Here is a 23,752-nt window from a genome sequence, read left to right on the forward strand (position 1 = left end):
GGCAAATCTTTTCCTAATTATATTCCTTGAAGAAATTCCCCTACATGTATACTAGAACATTCTTAACAGCATTGTTTATAACAGAGCTTGGTGATCTTTTTCTTGAAGGGACAGATTGTAAGTGCTTTAGGTTTGTGCACTATGTGTTCTCTCAATGAAAACTATTCAGTTCTGCCTGTCTATTGTGCTAAAGAAGGCATAGTACAAAAATGAATGGGCCTGCCTGTGTCCCAATAAAATTTCATTTAAAACAGCCAGTCAGAAAGCCAGGTATGGTGATTCATGCCTGTAGTTACCATATTCCAGAGGCTGAGACATGAAGATTACAAATTCAAGGACAGCCTGGACAATTTAGCAAGACCCAATCCCAAAAATAAAACAAAAACCATTCAGAGGTATACTCAGTGTTAGAGTGCTTGCCTAGTAAAGCACTGGGTTCAATCTTTGGTACCATGGTAGGGGAAAAGTCAGGAATTGGGCACCTGTAATCTGTAATCCCAGTACTTGGGAGGCTCAGGAAGGAGGATTAACAAATACTAGGCCTGTCTGGTCTATAGTATTAAGACCCTGTCTTAGGAAAATAAGGGGAGAGGGTTTGGAAAAGAAAACTAGGTAGCTAGTGTTTGCCTACGGGCTATAGTTTGGTAATTTCTAGTTTATAATATCAAAAAATTGTACCTAATTGTCCATCAGTAGGAGAATGTGAACATACTTGCACTAAACAGTAGAATTTTATAAAGTAGTAAAAAATATATGAGTGATTTTCACATATCAGCATGGTTAACACACTAACATAATGAAGGAAAAAGCAAGTGATGGAATAATATATTCTGTATGTATGTTTTTGTATACAATTTAAAAACATGCAAAATACTATATTACCTGTGTATAATTATTTAGTAAAAGTCTAAAGAAATACATGTGTTGGGCATTGGTGGTACATGCCTATAATCTAAGCATAATAAAAGTTTGATAATCACCAAAATTAGAATAATAACTACATGTGGGGTAGAGAGTGAGGATGCAGTCTAGCAAGGGTAAAGGTTTCAATCCAACTGCTTTTGTGATATTTTCTTTCATAAGGTGAGTATGGATTAATTATATTATTTGTTATATTCTATATTTCTTAAATATTTCATAATTTTTAAGAATTAAAGGAACATTGGTTAGAAAAAATACACATTGTTCACTTTTAAGATGGTTGTCACTTAGCTCTTTCTTTTTCTACTGCTCACATACCTACCTCATTGACCTCTGTAGTTTCCAAAGAGGCACCTCTTTCTACTGTTAGGCCCAAAAAGGTCAGATCTCTAAGTAAATGACCCTTATGCCCAGTCTGCTGCCTAGTTGTTTTGCTGTCTAGTTCCTCTTTAGCCTCTTGTTTATTTTGTGTTTTGAATTTGAATATGCTTATCCCTCCAAAAGGATTTGAAGTTCTTAATGGAGACCATAGAAGCAAAGGGATTGCCTTTGGCATTTTCATGTATGCCTGGCTCACAAAAGCATCAGAATTCCTACTTGGCATATTTCTGGGTGAGATAGTCAAAAATAAAAGCTAAAACTGCATTTACTTGTAAAGATTATTGAAGAGCTATTCATTGAGCATCATTTTGTGTGTGTTTTTAGTAATCTTTCTCGTGTGGAATTCTCTCAATGTCAGTAGTCATCTCTAAATATCTTGACTTTAGTATTAAATTGTTCTACCAGATAACGTAGTAGGATGCAAAGCACTGACCCAGATGCTGTGTAAAGTTACAAATAAGTGAATCCCAAGCCTGGAGTGTTGTGGTTTAATTCTGACTTGATGCGATGAGCAGAGTAGATAGCAAAAAAAAAAAAAAAAAAAAAAAAATCTAGGTCCACTGAGGAGTGCTGCTCAGAGGATGGAGGAGAGTCTAATATCAGCCATACTGGGGTGAAGATCAGAGAGACTTGCAGGATTGTATGGGCTGTGTGCTCTGAACTATGAATATTTTCTTGCTTAAAGTAAAAGATATATTTGTCACTTAGTGAATCATTTGGAGAGCTGCTATTTCAAAGTAGATACTGATTTATAACAAGAATGAAAACTTTATATCAGTTTGATGGGAGTGCTTTAGTCTTAAAGGTATTGCTTATTTAAAGACAAAGAAGTGAGAACAGATTTTGTGAAAGGTGTTGGTTTGTGTGGTAATACAAAGTTGCCTCTGGCTTAAGTTAGGCAGAATAAATTGTGAAAGGGTCTGAGAAAGAGTACTTGTAGTTACTTGGGGATAAGGTGGCTAAGTTTAGCAAATAAAAATACTATATCTCCAGTTAAATTTGAATTTCAAATAAACAAATAATTTTAATATTGGTATGTTCTATATGGGATATACTTACTAAAAATATTTATTTGATATTCAAATTTACTTCAGTGTCATGTAGTTTTAGCTAGCAATCCTATGTGAGGGCTGAAGAACTTCAGTAATTTATACCCAGAAGGAAGTAAACTAGTCTACTTATACCAGATGTTATGATGTTTAATTTTGAGGGAGTAGCTGACTACTATAACTTTCTTGGACAGTTAAATTGTTCCTCTTTGGGCAGGGCCTGACCAGCTTCTTTCAGACTAGATATAATGTTATTACAGCTGTGTTAACTTTGAACTTTGTAATGTCAGGTCTTGATTAAGTCAAGGTAATAGAGAAGAAAGAAATCTTGGGTAATTGCTAGTAAGAGTAAAACTAAACTTAAAGTGAGATACAAATGGATTTTATGTCCACATAAATGTTTATAGTAAGTCATCAGAGTGCTATATTGCAGATGTAGTAAAGTAGATTCTGGAGATTTTGGAGATGGCCTGGAGGTATTCTGTCTTGATTAATGATATTGATGCTTACCCAGATGGCCAAGTAAAAAACCTGTAATCATTTTGAACTTCTCCATTTCTCCCACAGAAGTAGTCCCAAGTATGTATCATAGCACCTGCTTCCTAATACTGTCTTGAAAGTGTTTATTCCTATCATTGCCTCAGCTTAATTCAGGCCTTTATATATTCTTATCTGTACCTCTTTGTCATTAGTCTCCTTAGTAAGTCCTTTCACCACCAGAAATGCCAGTCTCTTTAAAAATGTTCAAATGGGGCCAGAGCTGTGGCTCAAGTGGTAGAGAGCCTGCTTTGTATATGTAAAACCCTGAGTTCAACTCCCGCAATCCAACTGATTACTGTATTCACTCACTTAAACATTTATAGGACTTCAGTCATCTTCATTGTTGGATAAAAGTTACAATCCTTAGGACAAAGTATAGTGATTTCTGTGGGGAAGAGAGGCTTTGGGAACTTTATCCTGCTCCAGCCTCTTCATATCCTAAAGTAGCTATTTTATACTACAATATTTGTAATTCCTTGAGTGTCCCATACCATTCTGTTCATCCACTATAGGACTTGCTGCCATTGTTTGTTAACAAATTTGCTCCTAACTTTCCTTCTAGACTGCTTAAATGACCCTTTTTTCCTCCCTTTCCCCAGAAGTCTTCCATAAGATATCAGTCAGGAAGGTTGAGTCAGGCTTTAGGAATAATTCCTAAATCTCAATGGCTTAAAATTGCAAAGCTGTCTTTTTTGCTCATGATGCCCATCATGATTCCATCAGGTTTTCTGTACTGCTGTACTTTACTGCGGTACTATTGTATCATTACTCTGGGACTCAAGCTGACTGAGCAGTATCACTGAACAATAGCTCTTGAAAAGCTGTATTGGAAATGACACAGGTCAATTTGATTTTCTTTCGTTGACTAAAGGAAGTCACTTGTTCACACCTAACTTCAAGAGGTCAGGGAGGTACAGTCCTTTAATATGCCTTAGAGAAGGACCAGAAGTATTTTGTGGTCAGCAAGAATTATACATGATGAATCCAAAACTGACTAATCTTCTCCCTACTTAATGCATTTTATAAATCTCTATATCTCACTGAGTTGAAATTATAATGAAACTATGTAGTAATATCAAATTTGATGTGTTTGGTAATTGCCTCTGAATTGCTGAAATTTCAAGTCAGCTACCTGGGCAAACTTAGCCCAGTCATTTAATTAAACTGACAATAATGTAATCCTTTGCTTTGTAAGTTTATGTCGATGGTCCTGAACCTGGACTGTACCTTACAATTACTTGGGGAGCCTACAAAGATAGGCCTAAGCCCCACCCCATAGCAGTTAAATCAGAATTTCTGAGGGTGGGCTCAGACATCAGAATTATTTAAGCTGTCTATGCAATTCTGAGATATAAACAGGAGTAAGAACTATTGGTTTATGTGATCATTGTTTCCTGGGGAGTCTTTTTGAACATAAGGCTCTTTGAACATTATTATATCCTCAAGTCTTATTCTCTTTGCAGTTATTTTGTCTCCAAACCTAAGTTATGTATTCATTTTTATGTTTGCTTTTGTTTTGTCTGTCTCGGTACTACATTATAAGGACTAGCACCACATATAATAATTCATTCATAATATATGTAATGCATGTCATAGTGTCTTTCACACAGGTTTCCCAAGTCTTTTTTTTTTTTTTTTGTCCGATACCAATGCTGACATCTACCCATGTTTTTGGATTCTTTCCCACCTGTATGGTGTTACATGTTCTTTTGTCTTCTTTCATTAGATGAGATAAATAACATTGGTAAAATGAAGCAAAATACAAAAGAAATGTATTTGAAAAAATGTAAGCAAAATATATACAAAAAGGCAAGGTTATTAGTATTCGTGTTAACACCTCCAGGACTGGGCTTTTATAGCAGCTTAGAGCTTTAACAGCTGATCACAGTAGCATCCACTTAACCTTCAGCTTCTTTGATCAGTGATCCAACTAATCCCAGCCTTGAACCCTGTCCTCTTTTCCAGTGGTGCCCATTGCTTAGATGTCTGATAATCAACTTTTTAAGTATTATTTGTTGGAAGAATATTTTGTTCCTAGAATTATATGTTAAAAAACCCCAAGATTCAATTTTTTTAAATCTTCTTTTTGAAAAGTCTTCTTTTAAAAAAAGTCCTTCAGAAAAGCACTTCTGAAGAGTCCTTCTTAAAATTGAAGCAGCATTAACTTCTGTTTGACTTCTTAGTGTCCATGATTTAGTCAGCCCATTTTGCTGTTTGGAAATCTTTGAATGGTAATGCATAGGATACATGCTATTTCATATCTCTGTACTTTTCAGTGTGTTATTTTGATTCATTGCCTTACTCTGCCCTGCCCTCCCTGTTTTTTGTTTGTTTTTTGGCTTGGAAAAGGCATTCTTTAATTCTTTGCATAAGGGAAGATTATGTCAAATAGATTGCTATGATTTCTGTTTCCCTATACATGCCCTATTTTTGTTCTTAGTCTGCTGTTTGGAATTGTGGTTTTTATTGTTTCTTGCTTGCCTTCTACTTTGTAAGCCTTTTAAAGGGGCAGAGAACTGGCTGCCTTTATGTAGTCAGTACATGGCATATGGGCTCTTAAACATGTGATTGTTGAATGAATAAATAAAAATATACATTCCATTTGTATGTATATTTATGTGTGTGTGTGTAACATGCTATACACAGCATTACATAGAATAATTTAGAAGATAAATTAATTAATGAATTGTGAATGCTTGACAAAATGACCAGTGCATTTGTGGCAGATTATATTTTACATGTTTTGCAATTTAAACATAAATAAAAAGTACTGTGGTTGAACAGTATTTAGGAGGCAGGAGGAAGCTCTGGTGACTCTAGTTCTCATAGTATCTGTTATGGAACTATTCTGATACCATAATGTTCTGTTGTAGGACATTTAGGATTCTGTTTGATTCTAGTTATAAAAGAACATGATTGTAAATGTTTGTAGTTATCATCTGGTTTCTGAAGTTTAAACTCATCTTATGTAAATATTACTTTAAATCGAAAGTAGTCAAACATTGTACTTGGCTCCTTTCTTACTGCAGTGGAGGATAGTTATAGTTATCGAAGTGGAGGACATTCACTTAGTCCCTGTTGGTAAGACAGATTTCATAGGCATCTAATGCATTTGGTGCTCATGGCCTATTTCACACATGCACACATACCTACACATTTTTAAGTAGATGAAGATTATTTCAAAGTGACAATCAAGGGCAGTTTTAAAGGGAAAACAAATGCCACAGTTGGATGTTGTGCACTAGGCCATCAGCCCTTATGTTACTTTAATTGGGTCTCTTTATAATCAGGTAATGGTGTCATTTCCCCTTTTACCCTGCTATTCTGTCACCTCACTCCACTGGCTGTTTTCCTTACTGAAATTTTTATACTCTCAAAATATTGGCTCCAGGACAGCCCCTCAGGTTGTTGAGACTTCAGAGGCCTACAGAAAGGTAGAAACTGAGTTTGTTAGATAATTACAGGACTTGAGAGAAGGCCTGTGAAAAAGGGAAGGGATAATAAGAGTATGGTGTAAGAATATAGTATAATTCCTATTTTTTGAATCTTTGAAGATTGTATTTTCCATTGTCATTTTTGCCCTTACTGATCAAGTTTCTAATGAATAAGCATTCTTAGTTATAGTGACTTAGCTGTATGTCAACAATGGGTGTAATTATGTCTTCTATCACATTAGTATTTATTAATTGACTTATAATAAGTGCATAGTGTTTGCTATAATAGGTTTTCAAATGTTTATTAAAGCTAATGCAAGATTACTCAAATGCACCGTGTAGCTTATATGTATTGAGTTTTAATTTTAATATTTGGAATATTGTTTATATAATTGAGTTTTATTTTAAATCCCTATGGTGATTTAAATATATGGGGATATTAGTATTTATAAATGTGGCATTTGAAAAGTAATGCATCATTATTTTGACATTTTCATTCTTACTTTCTTTCCTTCTTTTTTGCCTTTTTTTTTTTTTTTTTTTTTTTTTTTTTTAAGAATTAATGTGCCATCTGGAAACCTGAGATCATGCCATAAAAGGAATTTTGGCTTTTTTGGCAACCAGTCATCAGGATATGCTGTGACTCTGCACCTTATCAGAATAATGAAACATAATTAGAAAGGTGTATTAACTCATATGTTTCAAAATAGTTTTATATGGGAATTCTTACATGGACATTATGGGATTAAAAAAAAAGTACTACTACTACTTTATCCCAGTGTACAATGGTACAGTTGTTGGATTCTCAAACCTGAATGTAAATTGAAAAATCTGTATGATTAAACTGATTCAGAGCTATTTCTGAACACTATATTCTAGATCTTCTCAGTGTTAAAATAAGTAAATACAATTAGTTTGTGTGTTATTCAAAGGGAAGAGTTGCAGTATTACATTGCAGTTAATTTGCTCTGTTCTTCTCTTCTGAATAATATAGTCATTGGAACTGTCAACCAAAGGATTTTTTTTTTTTTTTTTGTGGAACAGTTTTTTAACTCTAAAAAAGTAACAAGTTTTTTTTTTTTTTTAATTAATTGAGAGAAAACAGCTAAAATCATGCACTGAAAGGGTTAAGTCGACATGAAAGAATTCATTTCCACTTTAATGACCTAGCCTTGCTGGGTTAGGACGATAGGGAACATGCTTCTGACTTGTACTCCTATTGCCAATTAACACCTCCTATAACAGGTTGCCTCAGCTAGTCATTGAAGCTCAGGCAGTAGAAATAGTTTACATGCAGCTTGTTTTTCACACTAGTTGTTTAATACTCACAAAATTAAAGTATTAAAAGGTTGTTTCTTACCTTGCTGGGTAAGAGGTAAACAATACAATGGTAGTTATTTGTGCACGTTTGAATTCATTTATTTTTGTGTTCAGTTTTTATTTTTAAGGGGTTTTTAATTAAGGAAATTGAAGGTGGTGGTTTCATCATTTTTTTTGTGATAGAATTTGTTGAAGCTTATATTGGATACTGTAACATTAAAAATTATTTTCTGTCAACTATTCAACATATTATAAGCTTAGGTTTTACTTTGTTTCTAAAAATATAATCACCTTCATTTGTTAATTATTTTCTTGGTTAAAAAAATTACAAAGTGCAAGATCAAGTGTGGTCTTTTAAAGTCATTATAAAAATAGGGCCTACGTATTATTTTAAAACTAGAACAAACTTATTTTGAAATGTTTAATGTCATTTTCCAAGATTGATTTATAATGTTAGATATTTTGGGGATACTGCAATTTAGCAATACTATTTATTTTACATTTCTTTTAAGTGACACTTTGGTTCATGTTTAATCAGCAGGTATTGTAATAACATAATAAAATTGACTAAATAATTGATACCAGTTCACACTAAGAGAAAGGTGGAGTAATATAACTAATAGTGTTAACAAATTTGTTAAAAGGCCTGAATAGGTAACACTTTGAGGAGATAGTTTTTATGCTGTTATAATGGCAAAAGCCTTTTTTTAGCACTTAGTCAACAAGGGCTGCCCAAGTAAAAGTCAAGCTTTATATGCTGGATCAGATTTTTAACCTTCTACATGGGGGGAAGGAGGACTATAGAACAACAGCAATTAAGAAAACCCACGTCTCATTTAATATAACCATTTTTAAAGTTTGTGGACCTGGATGGTAATATCTGTTTTACTCAGTATAGCAGATCAAAACTCATCGTAAAAAGGTATGTTTGGTGCACTTGTGGAGTTCGTCCTAGGTTTTACTTTGCATGTGGGTCACACTGCTTATGTCTGTAGCTTAACTATTTACCCTACCATTGTGTAGGTAACTGACAAGTACTTCATCAGTTTACAGGTAATGATTTTTTCCTCCTCTCTAAATAGACTTATTTTAAAAATCAGACCTAAGTGACTTCAAAATTGCCTATAGGAATTGAGTATTGAAGATTTATGTAACAAAAGTGTTTCCATTTCTTGTCTTTTTGAAGGATACGTGCATTTTGTTTTTATGTTTTTTACAGAAATATACAACTGTATATCATTTTCCAGTTTTCAAAATGGGAACATTCCTTTAAGATTTAATGGTAAACTATAAAATCCCAGGGCATTAAAATGGTTATTTTACTTATCTGTTGCTAATGATATGCATGTGGTTTTTATTTTGTAGTGGCATTGGGTGAAATGTAGACTAGTTTTCTTTAGCTTTTGATTCTTTACTTTGCTTAAGTACCTCTTTAGTAAATACTTAAATGCTTTAGTTATTAGCATGATTGTTATTAAAGGATCTTGAAGTTTTATTGACATCATACTCAATCTCCAAAGGTGCTTCCATTCTTGTACTATGGCAAAGTAGTTATTACAAGGTCAGCAGAGTTAATTTGAATAGTTGACACAATATAGATGCTGATAATTTTATAGATGTACTGTTGATTAAACACCAAAAAGAAGATTCTTTTTTTCATTAATTTTTTTTCTTTATTGTTGTGATGGGTGGGGGTACATTGTGGCATTTACACAGGTTATTACATGTATCAAATGTATCATGCGTGAATTCACCTCCTCAACCACTTTTCCTCATCCCCTTCCCCCAATTCCTGGACTAGTTTCAACAGGTATCATTTTTGCATTTACTTACATGTGTACACATTTTATTGTACCATATTTACCCTCCTACCCCAAAACCTCCCTTGTCCTACTGGTGCCGTCCCTCATCCGTGGACAGGGCTTGTTGCACCCTCCTGTTCTCCAATTTTATAGGAGAACAAAGAGAAAAGATAAAAGAAAAAACATGACATTTTAGCTTGAGTTAAAGGTAACTACACAGGGAGTTTCCTTGTGATATTTCCATGTATGCATGTATGTGTGTATGTATTATAACCCCTATTGGTTTATCTCCTCTTAATTTTCTTCATTCTACCTTAATCCCTTTCTTATAGTTTCAGTCAGTGTAAGATTTCTATATTTTGATAATACTAACAGCCTAAGCCAATTTTTAAAATTCAAAACATTTTTGGGGGACAGATTTTCATTTGATTCATATTATATGCATTTTTTGTCATTAGTTTATCTAGCATTTAGCTTAGTTTCTTAAACATAATAAGTTGTTAATAAATGAAAGGTAATTAAAGGTGATTCACATTTTGTATCTTTATTTGACGTTTTTAAAGTCCCATATGGAATATGTATAATTTGTCCTTGTATGTGATCACATGTGTCCATTTTAGTCAAACAAATATAAATCCTAGCCTGACAACAGCTAAGGTTAAGTTGAGAAAAAAGTTTGTATCAGTTTCTACACCTACATTTTTTTTGTCATTAAAGTCATAGGATTGGAAATATGAGAACAGGAAAAGTTAAATGGACTTTGAAACTTTCTGTGAGCGAGGGATTAAAAACCATCAACTGTTGTTCTATTCCTCTGGTTTGCACATTCCTGTTCATAGTTTGTCTCTGTGGCCATTACCACCTCACTATTCAGACCACTCCTACCCTCTGTATTTCCCTTCATTGAATCTCCTGATTCATATTTGTTTTTCTGAGATAGGATCTTACTATGTAGTCCAGGCTGACCTCAAAGTAGCTATCCTTCTGGCTTTGCCTCCCAAAATGCTGCTATTTCAGGTGTGTCCCATCATGCCTGGCTATTGTTATTTTTCTTACGTTATTTGATATTTGAAGTAGAGCTATATCTCAGTATTTTTATTTGCCTAGCTATATAGTGCATGAAGAATCTTGAACATTCTTCATATTTGATACCTCTGCTTCTGTAATGAATTAACGTCTAACTTTTGTTGTGGCTTACATGTATTCAGTTCTTTAAAATATGCTAAAATAGTACTTTTTAACTAATTATGTGTGTATATACATACACATATATATATATATATGTGTATGTATATACACACAACCATAATTTAATTCTTTGGGGAGGTATGTTTGAGAACTATTCTTGCCTTGTTTTTATTGTCATCTTTGCTGTGATTAAAAAGAAAATCCTAAATGTTTTGTGTGACTTAAATTTCCCAAAGTAGGTTTTAATGAAAAGACTTTCATTGTTATTTTTCATTCTACTGTATATATTGTATTACAAGTACATCCAGCATTGTTGCATTTTGCTTTGCAAAGTTCACTGTGGCCATCTAGATTTCAGAAAACACAGGGAGACATTAAAAGTGTTCTCAGCTGGCATATTCCCTGCATTTTAATAGGAACGGCATCCCAAATTTTCTTTCCATTTTCCTTTAATAGGAAATGGTTCTAGGTGGTAGATGATTTTAAAATTATAAACAATGGAAAGGAAGTAAGCTTTCAGAATAAACATATATTTGGACATTTGAAAGTGGGATGGTATGCTGTAACACATTACTAGTAGTCAGAAATTGCATTTTAGTTCTGGTTGTGATACTTATAGCTTTGAGTCTATACTCCAGTATTTGCTTTGGCTGCCTCATAAGCTTCTTCACCCTTTGTTATATATAGCTAAAGTAAATATCAAAATATTATTTATAGCCTGGTCACACATTTGGGAAAAAATTAAAAAGGTATGTTTTTCTTAAAGCCTGAAACAGAAGCTTCAGATTTTCTGATAGGACTATGTGGCCCATGGAATGATTTGGAAAACTAGGAATAATTTTGTTCTGTTTCATGCTAGGATGAAAGTCCAGAACCTTTAATGTTTCTAGCATACAACATAAACTTAGAGGGTTTAATAAATACATAGTATGTTCCGAACTTATTTAACTAGGAGTGTACTCTTTGGGTGGTATTTTCTTGCAACTCCTTTCTTAAATGTGAATATTTTAAAAATCACTACTATACTACAGAATAATAAAGAGTTGATAAAACTTGGTAATATTGATTTAAGGACTGAAGGAGTTGATAAAAATTTTACTTGGATGTCTAGCTTAAGACTCAGGATGTTAATTAGAGTAAGTTGAACAGGTTAACTTGTGGAGAAACATACTGAGTTTGATTTTTGAAGACTTTGAATTTGAGATGTCTTTCTTGGGAAAAATTATGATGATTGATAGTTAAGGGGGAACCTAAATTTGACCTAATCAGTCTTAAAATGTTGGAATACTTTCTGTAACATTTTCACCAATCTGAATACTTTCTGTAACATTTTTACCAATCTGAACAACTATGTTTGATTAACTCCAGTTATAGAGAATTCATTAATTTTAACTTTTCTTAGGTAGTTTGGACCAATAAAAGATTTTTCTGAAATTGAACCCCAGGCCGCTGTCCACAGTGCTTCTTTCCAGTGGCCTATAATTCTGTGTACTATATGGTCTATATCAGTGGTCCTCAAACTTCATTGAGCATCAGAATCACTGGCAGAACTTCTTTAAAACCTTTATTTCTGGACTGTGCTGCATAATTTTTGATTTAATAAAAAATGTGCATTGTTAGCAAGATCTCAGTGCTGCTGATAAGACTGGCACAGGGTCTAAACTTGGACCACTATTACTCTAAACTTTGTCTTCTGGGAGTTTTTCAGGTATTTAAGAAAACTGTTTTTTCCTTGAATCTCTTTTCCAAACTTCTTCTTGTTCATTTGAACATTTCCTGTATATCATGATTTTTAAGTCATATTCCTGTCCTGTGTAACTCAGATTTTGAGAGTGGAGGGCTCTCTAATAGTAGAATCCCTTAGAGCCAAAAAAGGCTGCATTCTTGAGTACTGTAAAATACTTTGCATCAGTAAACATTTAAGCTCGCCTGGTTATTATATAGGTCACTTCCCAATTTACTTCCCTTTATTATCAAAGCCACCAAGAAAGAAGAGAAATCTGCCTTCATGTGGATGAATCTGGCAGCCATGTCTCTTTCTCTTGGCTTTCCTTTTTGTTCTCCTAGCTTCATAGATGGGTAATTGACAAGTAAAGTTTCTTGACCTTATGGTGCATATTGTGCATTGATTTGATGTACATATTATTTTGTGAGATGATTCCCACAGTCAAGGTAGTTAACGTGTTGCTTCAGAATGCTGTATAATAGATCTCCTGAATTTATTTATCTTATAACTGAAAGACTGTACTCTTTGACGAACATCTCTCCTTTTCCCTACCTCCCTACCAGTGGTAGTCCTCATTCTGCTTTCTATTTATGAGTTCAACTTTTTTAGATTCTGCATGTAAGCAAGATCATGTTACATCACTTAGCAGATCTTTAAAATTCATCTATACTGCTGCAAATGGCAGGGTTTCCTTCTTTTTGTGGCTGAATAATATTCCAATGTAGTAGATATAGCCACCATAAACTTTCTTTATCCATTGACCTGTCAACACAGACTTAGGTTGTTGCTATGTCTTTGCTATTGTGAATAGTGGTGTGGTGGACAGTGGTATGGTGAATACTGTTATGGTGAACATGGGAGTGCAGTGCTGATTTCATTTCCTTTGGATCTAATACCCAGAAGAGAGATTGAAGGGTTATATGGCAAGTCTGTTTATTTTTAGTTTTTTCAAGTCACTTCCATACTGTTTTTTGTAATGCCTATACCAGTTGTATTGCCACCAAGAATGTGCAGGGTTCTTTTTTCCCACAACTTTGCCTGTTTCGTTTTAGTTTAGGGGAGGAGTCCTTTAAGATTGTAAGTTAAAATATTTAGTACAACAGCAGATTAAGGTACTTGCTTTTAGCTTAATGTAACTTTGCTGTTTAAGATGGCTGAAGCCATCAGAGGAAGGAACTTTCAGCAGTATTCTCTAATTACAAGTTAAGTTCCTGTGTTTCTTTGCATTATGTAAGAACTGCCATGAACATTCTGGTTCTTGACACCATCTCTGCTTATTTACTCAAATCATTTCTAGGAGTGAAAAAAGTAGGTCACAAACTTTGTACAGTAGTAAGGCTCTTGTTCACATGCTTTTGATAGGTTATACCAATTCACATTGCACCAGCAGTACTGAGTGTCTCTTTTATACTCTCTCCAGAATTGGACATTATAAAACTTGTTTGGTAGGAAAAAAACCCAACAATGTCTTAATGTGTTAATTGGTATTTCTTTCATTAAAAAAGGTCAACTAGGGAGGTTGAACATTTTTCATATTTATTTTGTCACGTGTTTCTTATATAATTAGTCTCTATTCTTTGCCCATGCTTCCATTAAGGTTCTAGTATTTTTTAATTTATTTGTGTATTGACTGTCATAAGTAGGACAACTATTTTTTTCAAAATAATTTCATTTTGCTTAAATTTTTTGATATTGAGAAATCTTAATTATGTTATCAGTATTATCCTTTTTCTACATTATAAGTGGTGGAAATGTTTTCCAGATTATTTATTTTACTTTGCTTTTTAATTTCTTTAATATTCAGAAATCTTAATTATGACATCTGTTACATTTTTATTGATTTAATTTGGTTTGTACCTAAAATGTGTATCTTCACTCTGATTAGATAGACATTTACTAGTATTTTTAGCATAGTTTTTCCTATGTTTTGATTTTTTAAATGTAACTCTAATCCATCCGGGTAGTGGTATAACATGATACAGAGAAGCAAATTTAGTTTTAAATGTTTCCAATATTAAACAAGAAAAAAATGAAAGTATAATATGTTTAATTCTATGGTGATAACTTTGAAATCTAAATGAAATGAAAAGATCTGTAGCTGTACAGAATAATACAGTAGTCCCTTTAGTTTCAAGATAGAGATGACGTGAATTTACCATTACTACTGAAAAAAGTTAATAGCAACTAGCTCCAAAAACAGCTTCAGAGCCAGATATTTTAATAATGAACTCTTCCAAGTTTTAAGGACATAATTTTTATGTACTTAACACATTATTAGAAGACAGAAAATGTAAAAATTATCAAATCTAGTTTGAGCCATTTATCTGAGAAGTACAAAGATGATTTAATAGTGGGAAATACTAGTAAAATATTTCACTGAAGAAAGGCATGGTAAACATATCACAGTGGCCATTGTAGCTTCTTTTACAGAAGAAATGTGGGTACAGATTGAGCGTCCCTAATTCAAAATCTGAAATGCTCCAGAACCCAAAATGTTTAACCATTCTATTGGAGCAGTTTGGATTAGGGATACTCAACTGGTAAAGTCTGTACAAATATGACAATCTGAAAATCTCCAAAATCTGAAATACTTGTGGTCCCAAGCATTTTGGTTAAGAGATACTTACTCATTCTATATCCTGTTAACCTACAAATCTTGCTGAGTCTTTGCTTTTGTTCTGTTATTATAAAGCAGCATATACGTGAATTTCTATATTAAATCCATTTTGAGATACTTTTATCTTTTAATTTAACCCATTTATATTTTTCATAATTAGTATATTTGATCTTACCTTACGTGGTTTGGTATTTGTTTTTCTCATTTCTTTGTTTCCTACTATTAGTTTATGTGTTTGGAGACAGTTTCACTAAGTAGCCAGGCTGGCCTCAGACTTGAAACATAGCCCAGACTGGCCTTTAATTGGAGATTCTCCTGCCTCTGCCTCCCAAGTGCTGATACTATAGATGTGTACCACCATGCCTGATCTTATTTTTATTATTATTTACTTTTTGGGGTGTTTTGAAATCTGGACTCAGGGATTCATGCTTGCAAAGCAGGAGCCCTACTGTGTGAGCCACCCCCCAGTCCATTTTGCTCTGGTTATTTGGAGATGGACTTCTCTCAAACTATTTGTCCAGGCTGGCCTTGAATTTCAATTCTATCTCAGCCTCTCATGTAGTTAGGATTACAGGTGTCAGCATCTGGCAGCTGGCTTATTTTTATTTTTGAGGTGGGTCTCGCCATGTTGCTTAGGTTGGCCTTGATTTCACAGTCCTTTCTTCTCAGCCTCCAAAGTAACTGGAATCTCAGGCATGTGCCACCAAACCTGGCTCCTACTGTTGTTTTATTGTCAGTGTTATGTTTACTTTGTTTTCCTTCAGTGACTTGGTAAGGTATACATTTGCAGTTTAATTTTTATAGCGATTACCTTAATGTTGTTCAGTAAAACTTTTTTAAAGCCATATTTCTAGAATAGTCACAGTTAACACTTGGAACTCTATTTTCTCCATTTGTAAGAGAGAATCTTGTATTCAGTATCACTGAATTATGCTTGTCATAGTTTATTTTGGTCTTTTTTTCCCCATTGTAATTTTAATTCTTAATTCTTTTTCATCTTGTCTGTCCTCTTAAGTTTGTATTTCAAAGAAAAGAAACTTTGTTGTCTGCTGACACCAGGTAGTTTTTTTTAACATTTTGTTCATTGTTCCTATTTTTAGGTGACTTTCCTCTTTCTGAGTGATCAGAATGCTGTCCCCTAGGAAGGTTTTTCCAAAAGACAATGAGTGTACATTGTCTACAGCCACACATCTTTCCATCTTGTGTGCCAATCAGGTCATCTTTGATTTGTAGCTGCACAATTTCGCTTTCTGTTCATTTATTTTAGAAATAACTTCTGAATTCCATCAATATGGTTTGGTGATGGTATGATGTTTGATTTCCCTCTATTTTCTAAATAAATATTTTTCTGGCAGATTGAGAAAGGCTGCATTAATATGTGCAGTCAAGATACTAGTTTAGCTTTCTTCTCCATATGTAAATTTTAAAGCTACTATGGGTCCAGAAGGAAACAAGTTCCACAAATTTGTATTGTAGTAGTAAATGCTGGATAATAAAGTTCATTACCCCGTTGCAGTATTATTTTCTTAAACCTCTCATCAAATCTAACTTGGTACTGTCCTCAAGTTTTTTAAACCTTTCTAAACTTTCTTAGCTGAATAAAATTATGTCATAAAATTATGACTTCAACAGTTGTCTTGGCCTGATAGTTTTTAGCTTATTACAAAGTTTTCATGCTGAAACAGTTTCTTACCTATTTGAAAGTAAACATTATAGCTACATCAATGATGATAGTGAAAAATCTGGTCATTTTGAACTGTTGTCCATCGTGTACTATTGTGGGATTTTTGTTTGTTTGTTTGTTTCACTGCTTAGCAGAAAAGCATTTGGTTCTTGTATTTAGAGAAAACTGAACACCTAGAACCTTTTATATGTAATGCTTCCAGTGAATATTATGAGCTTTTAGACAATCCTCCCAAAAGTGATAGAATTTCATGTATAAATAGAAATACATACATAGTAACTATAAACCTATAGATGTGGAGTATAATGAATAAAATAAGTGTTCAATTTCAGTAAGAAAGGCATATAAACCAAAGGAGATCATTGAATTACAATTTGAATTGCAAACATGTTTCTTAAGTAATTTGTAGAGTTATTGCTTAAATAAAATAGGAATTGACAATTATAAATCACATCTCGATGTAATTTCCCTTAGATTTCCAATGGGACTAGGGTTTGAACTCTGGGCTTTGCACTAGCAAAGCAGGTTCTCTACCACTTGAGCTACACCTCCAGTCCATTTTTGCTCTGGGTAATTTGGGGATGGGGTCTCAGATTATTTGCAGAGGGCTGGCCTTGAACCCTAGTCCTCTCAACCTCAGCCTCCCAAGTAGTTAGGATTGCAGACATGAGGCCACTGGTGCCTGGCTAAAAAAAACCTTAAATACACATTAGTTGGGGCAGAATCACATTTATAAGGGCTTAAGATTGTAGGCATCTTGAGGGTAAAGCTTGTAGGTTACATTGTGCAGCTGAATGTTATAGTCAAAAGAGATTTGTTTCATGAATAAGATTTTTCAGGAGAAATTTACTCTCTTCATTAGCCTGTGATGTGATTGACAGTAATACTTGTTTTAAAGGCAGTGGTCAGAATTTTGAAAACATTTTCATGTTAGCTACATCCATCATAACTAGTTTGTTCACACCCGAGGCAATTGTGCTAAATTTATTATAGTGTAGTGGGGGAGGGAGCAACTTCATTAGTTGAAGTGCAGAATATGTTGTTCACAGCTCTTTCACCTAGGGATCAGAAGTCTTCTTCCCTCTTCCTTCCTACTGTACCTATGAATCTGTGAAGTGATCCCATAGCCCTAATCTAAATGCTGTCTGTAGCTAAAACTGAGGAATCTCAGAGGATTTGCCATTTGTGTTGATCCTTCAGTTAATCATGCTAGTCCAGTATTTTCCACTGACATGTTCTCATTATGGTAAGAAATGTGTTTAGTTGGTGAGTTAGAATTATTTTGTAGCCAAGGTAATTATTAACGTTACTGAAACACTTAAACTTTATGACCTTTGGAAAGTTGCCTGAATGCTAAATTTTATTTATTTTTTGTTGTTTCAGGTTTGATATTTGCAAATTTGTTATGATTATTTGTGTTAGAACTGAGTAAAAAATGCTTGATGTGTTTACAGAACCTTTAAAAACAATTAAACTTATATGACTTATAACTAACTCCTATGTTGTGTGTGTTTATAGTAATTGATATATTTGCTTCTAGGGGCCGCCTACAGATGCTCCTGCGGTGGACACAGCTGAGCAAGTCTATATCTCTTCTTTGGCACTGTTAAAAGTAAGTAATGAATGGAATTACTTGATTTAAAGTGTTACTTTCACTGTGTTTTACTTTGGCATATTTCTTATCTTAAACACCCAGACATAAGTACTGTTTTAGTCTGTAAAATAGACTTTTATTTCCATTGAAATGAAATTAAGGTTATTTAAAAAAAGAAAAAAAATTGTGTGTGGGGGGGGGAGACCAAAGATTAGGAAATGCACTTTGTGTCACATATCTTTCTCTTTACAGATGTTAAAACATGGCCGTGCTGGAGTTCCAATGGAAGTTATGGGTCTGATGCTTGGTGAATTTGTTGATGATTACACTGTCAGAGTGATTGATGTGTTTGCTATGCCACAGTCAGGAACAGTGAGTACTTTTATAGTTGCCTGCTGCAAGTAAATGTGTTTCTTTCTTTTTTCTTTTCCTTTGCAAATGACTTTCATCATTTTATGTTTTTCTCTTTCCAATAGAAAAAATTAATCATAAGCATAATAATATAAATTTCTAGATTATATTGAATTTAATTATTAATTTTTTAAATGCACCATGAATTCTTAATAGGTCTACAAACTGAATGATGGTAACACTAAATCCCTTTACTTGTTTTTTCAGCTTTAATTAGCAAAACATACTGGATTTTAAAGTTAGTTATCCTATAAAAGAAGAGTATTAGTTTAGTTTGACTCTTATTTAAAACTTTAGTGCAACTACATTCAATAGTTCTCATGTCTTATTTCTATTATTTTGAAATACGTCCTTTTTTGATGTACTATATGTGGTGATCAGTGTCTTTTAGGCTTGTGCAATTTAAAATATTAAGTAGTAAAAACAAAGAAACTATAGCACATCTTAGTTCTTTTTGTCCAGGCATGTTAATTTGTGTATATGAGCCATATCCCCCATGGCTTTTGAAAGTTACCTACTTTACCTGTTTACAATGTATTGTTCTTTTTAGACATTTTTTGTCTTGCCTTTTTGTTTAGTGCAATAGACTTGTATAAATAAAGGTACATTTCGCTTTTAAGAAAATCATTGATTCTATTTACCTTACAAAATATATATATTTTTTCACCTGTTTGCCTAAAAACATAAAATATGTATTTTTCTGATAGATGCTACATAATACTTCTCTTACTGAGCCTTATAAAGTACCTGGTTTAAAAGTACTGTTGTCATAAAACTGAGAATCCTTACTGTGAGTTTGCTTTATAAGACTCATACTAGAGAGAAAATTATATATTTTAGTAATACTATATATACTAAACAAGCATGTAAGTAGAGTGGTTGCTGCAGAATATGACATATTTGTAAGTAATACAAAACAATTTTCTCTAGATGAGTTTGTTGAGGTAAACTAAATTGGATCTACCAATTTTTGTTTGTATGGATGTCCATTCTGTTTATTTTAATCATCTCTACATAGAGAAACACTTTATGTTGACTAAAGATTAGATTTAAATCTTAGACTGTTACTTCTATCTTTTTATATCCGAATATATGAAAATTAATAAAATCTTTTATATGTAGTCTTTATATAGTTACCCATGATAAGAAATAGTTCTTGGCCTTTAATATCATTACCTCCATGTAAATGCTTATTTGGCAATATGAAATGGAATATTTTTGGTCCCTATATTTACTCTAAGTAGTAGAACTAGAAAGTTTTTCTTGTGGCCCAAGTGTCAGCAAACTTTTCTATAAAGACATATTTCTCTTTTGCGTATTTCTTCTTTTCCCTCACTCCTCATCCTTCATCCTCTTCCCTTGACCCTGCCTCTTCCCCTTCTCTTCCTCCTTCTTCTTTTTTCTCCCTTTAAAAATTTTAGAGAGAGAGAGACAGAGTACATTCTTAGCCCAGCAGCAGATTGCATGTTCCTGTACTCAAAGGATATACTTCTTATTGGAATTCCATATACTGCTTGCTTTGGTGGGAAGGAAGTGCTTGTGATAACTGGTTTGAGAGATAACATTAATCTTTTATTCTTGCCTGTTCTAAAATTTACTTTAACTAGCAAAATAATGCTCCATTTAAGAGACTTGGTTATAGGCTGTCTCTGGTACTTTTTTTGTGGTTGCTTTATTTGTAACAATAAGTTATTTTTCTTTGAAGTGTTTACATTATTGAAAAAAAGTTCCATTATAATAACCAAATAGTTGCAGTCATTATCAATTATCAAAGAATAATGGCATTAGGAAGTATGCTTGCCTAGGTAGGTCTAACCAAAAGTCATGGTTGAATTATTTGGTATTTTGTATATATATTATATATATATAGCAATGGCCATAAACTCTTAAAAGATTTGGACTGTTATCCTAAATCATTAGTCAACAGCAGTTTGGTTCTTGGCAATTACAGAAATTCTGTTCGTGTCGGGCTTATAATGAAATGACGTAAGCAGGTATCAAATCCTATAAAATTACTTTTGTGCCCCAAAGTAATATACATAGAATTTTTTGATAAGTTTTTGTTAATTTGTATTATGTATTTATTTATTTCAAGGTTTTTATTAAAAAAAAATCTTTCTTTCTAAACTAGGGTGTCAGTGTAGAAGCAGTCGATCCAGTGTTCCAAGCCAAAATGTTAGATATGTTAAAGCAAACAGGAAGGTAAGTATTTTAAATAATCATGTTTTTAAAAAGTGGGAAATCTTTTTAAAAACATACCTTGAAGTTATGTTTATGAATATCGTTCCTAGAGGAGAAAAAAAACATGTGGTTGATATAAAAGTATCAGTGCTACACACTGCCTATTTCATGTCTGTTTCCTCCATAATGAAAGTATTCTACCAATCAGAAAACTGTGTTGTATTAAAATTCTTGATTGTCACATAGTAAGCTTAGGCTGTAGAGTCCCTCTGTTTAGCATATGGAATTACTGTTTAGTCACTTGCAGTTGAAGGAACTTGTACCTTCTATGTTTTCGAGATTTGCAATTGAGTGAGATTCTGAAAATTTAATTATGCTTATAGACAAGAGTTTTAAAGACAAAGATAGTAGAATCCAAATATTTTAAGGTTTTTTTTTTTTTTTTCCCTCACACTAAATCTCACAGTTGTTGCCATTCTCTTGCTCAAATTCTTCTACTATGGAAAAAAACTTCAAAATTAATGTTAGCAAAAGGCTCAGCAGCTGAGCAGAACAGTGCAAATTGGTTTTTGACTGAGTTCCTAGTTCTACTGCTGGTTTAATTGATATTTAATCCTTTCACAACAGTGGATCCTGGTGTCCATTGTTAAAATGTACTCTGTTCCTGGAAAATCCAACTCCCAGAGCTAAGGAGTTAAAGAGTAGATATTTACTTGAATGCTGAAAGGGTAAAACTGGCTCTGAGAAAGTGTGGTAACAAGGTGAAAAACTGAAAGCCTTATCTACCACTGCTAATGTGCATCTCTTAATGATAGCACTCCTTTGTCACACTTACTCATTTCCATGATTTCTGGATAATATGGTGTACGATTCAGAGTTTCTAATGGTGCTTTTTCACACCTGTGTGTTTTTCATCTCTTCTTAATTTATACCCTGTTAGTGTGTTGTTTCTTTTCATATCATATATGTATTACTTGTTCTGTTCCAAGTGTCTGAATGCCCTCTTTGTTTCAGGCCTGAGATGGTTGTTGGTTGGTATCACAGTCACCCTGGCTTTGGTTGTTGGCTTTCTGGTGTGGATATCAACACTCAGCAGAGCTTTGAAGCCTTGTCGGAGAGAGCTGTGGCAGTGGTTGTGGATCCCATTCAGAGTGTAAAAGGAAAGGTAGAGTCAGTTCTGTCTTTGTTGCCATCTACTGCCACATTCTGTTTACACATATAGTAAATAAAAATCCATTTTATTTTAAGTAAGATTCTTAATTGCACAGAAAATTGCTATTTACTTAAAGAAACAAAGTATACTAGTCAATAAATATGTTTTGGTGTTATTAGTAATTCAACTATTTAGGAATTTGTTTCTAGTTTAATCACCTATTGTCATAAATGAATGTTTATCTTTAAATTTTTTTCAGCTTCATAAGTTTGAGAATGTTAAATCATACTAAAAGCCTGTTATTCACATTTTATTAATATTTTAATAAGGATTCTACCTTTTTAAATTTTTGTATGGTAAATTTGGAATTGGTACATTTTAAAAATTTTTATTTAAAAATGTTTATTCACAGACATTGTGCATGACATAGTCTGGAAATGAATATTCCACATATTTTAGACAATAAAAACTTGCCCCAAAGAATTGGTATCAACCATTCACATATTTGGAGTGAGGACACAGATGAATAATTAAATATGCTAAATGATTCTGAAAAGAGATTAACTTGCAAAGCATATTGGGTTATAGTTCTTTGTTGAAATCTCTTTTGTTCTTGTTTAGTTCCTTTTTTCGTTCTTTCGTTCGTTCTTTCTTTTTTCTTTCTTTTTTTTTTTTTCCTTTCTTTCTAGCCCCATATGCCATTTTCCTATTTCCTGCCTCATGACAGCAGGGAGCAGCTCTATTATCACCTTCACAGAGCTGTCTGCAAATGTGAGAGGCAATTCGATTTTGCTCAACCACAGGGAGAGTGGATTAGAAAAACTACACAACATACAGAAATTGGCTAGGTGGTTACTGCTTTAAAATACTGCTGAGGTGTCTTGTTTGAGCATGTACTTCCATTGTAGTGTAGAATAATTGTTAAAATAAAACACAATACATTTATGGAATCCTTTTTATGCAGGTTTTACAAATAATTTTAAAGTACTTAAAAATAAATATTAGGTTGATATCTATCAGACCTATAGTTTGGTCGTAGTGTAGATTACATTTACATCTGTTCACCAACTTAAAACAAACCAGACAGGGTTATTAAAACGTGGAGTTTTTAATCTCCTGAATTTGAAGTTGAATGTTTTCTGATATGTAATTATAGTACATAAAAATTGAGGTCTTCTTTAAAACATGATCCTATTAGGAGTGATTTAGCTCTTCAGAGGCAGAAACTCCACAATAACAATACTATTAGAAACTGATACACCAGACAGTTCAGAGTAGATAACTTCTGGTGCTTGTTATATGCCTGTATTTAAATTTATTTACTTTCTCTTTTGCTAAGTCTAATTGTTACTTAACTGATACAGATAAAAGGAGTTGAAAATCCTTAGTTTTTATTAGCTTTGTGAGCTAAAGTATAATATAATGCTTCTTGAGTTTAGTTCCTTAATATTTAAGTACCTTTTTAGTAACATGTAATTCAATGAAGTAATTATTATTTCGGAAATATACAATTGCCCTCCCTGAAGTCACCTTCCACAATAATTTACTACTAGTAATTAAAGCTTAATTGCAAATATAATTTTAAATGGCACTTTTAATGTGAAAACCTGTATTTAAGCATTGTATAATATTGGCCTATTTCTATTATTTCTAGTTAGTTGTCATTCATGCTAAAAGAATGAATTTTATTTTAAAGTAGACTTGTACCATATGACTGTTGACAATGTTAAATCTAGTTTTTTTAATGTAAC

At 33.1% G+C, this 23,752-nt stretch overlaps 1 protein-coding gene across 2 annotated transcripts in view; it reads left to right on the forward strand.

Annotated features, from left to right (window-relative positions):
• Psmd14 (proteasome 26S subunit, non-ATPase 14) overlaps positions 1-23,752 on the forward strand; it is a 97,487-nt gene that overhangs the window by 37,507 nt on the left and 36,228 nt on the right. For both annotated transcript variants that reach the window (XM_020173291.2, XM_074070957.1), the window contains exons 4-7: positions 18,203-18,274; positions 18,509-18,628; positions 20,799-20,869; positions 21,863-22,013. In XM_020173291.2, the coding sequence (XP_020028880.1) occupies positions 18,203-18,274; positions 18,509-18,628; positions 20,799-20,869; positions 21,863-22,013 (414 nt within the window). The remainder of the gene's footprint in view (positions 1-18,202; positions 18,275-18,508; positions 18,629-20,798; positions 20,870-21,862; positions 22,014-23,752) is intronic.

Source organism: Castor canadensis, chromosome 4, assembly GCF_047511655.1.
Source record: "Castor canadensis chromosome 4, mCasCan1.hap1v2, whole genome shotgun sequence".
In the NCBI taxonomy this organism is placed as follows: domain Eukaryota; kingdom Metazoa; phylum Chordata; class Mammalia; order Rodentia; family Castoridae; genus Castor; species Castor canadensis.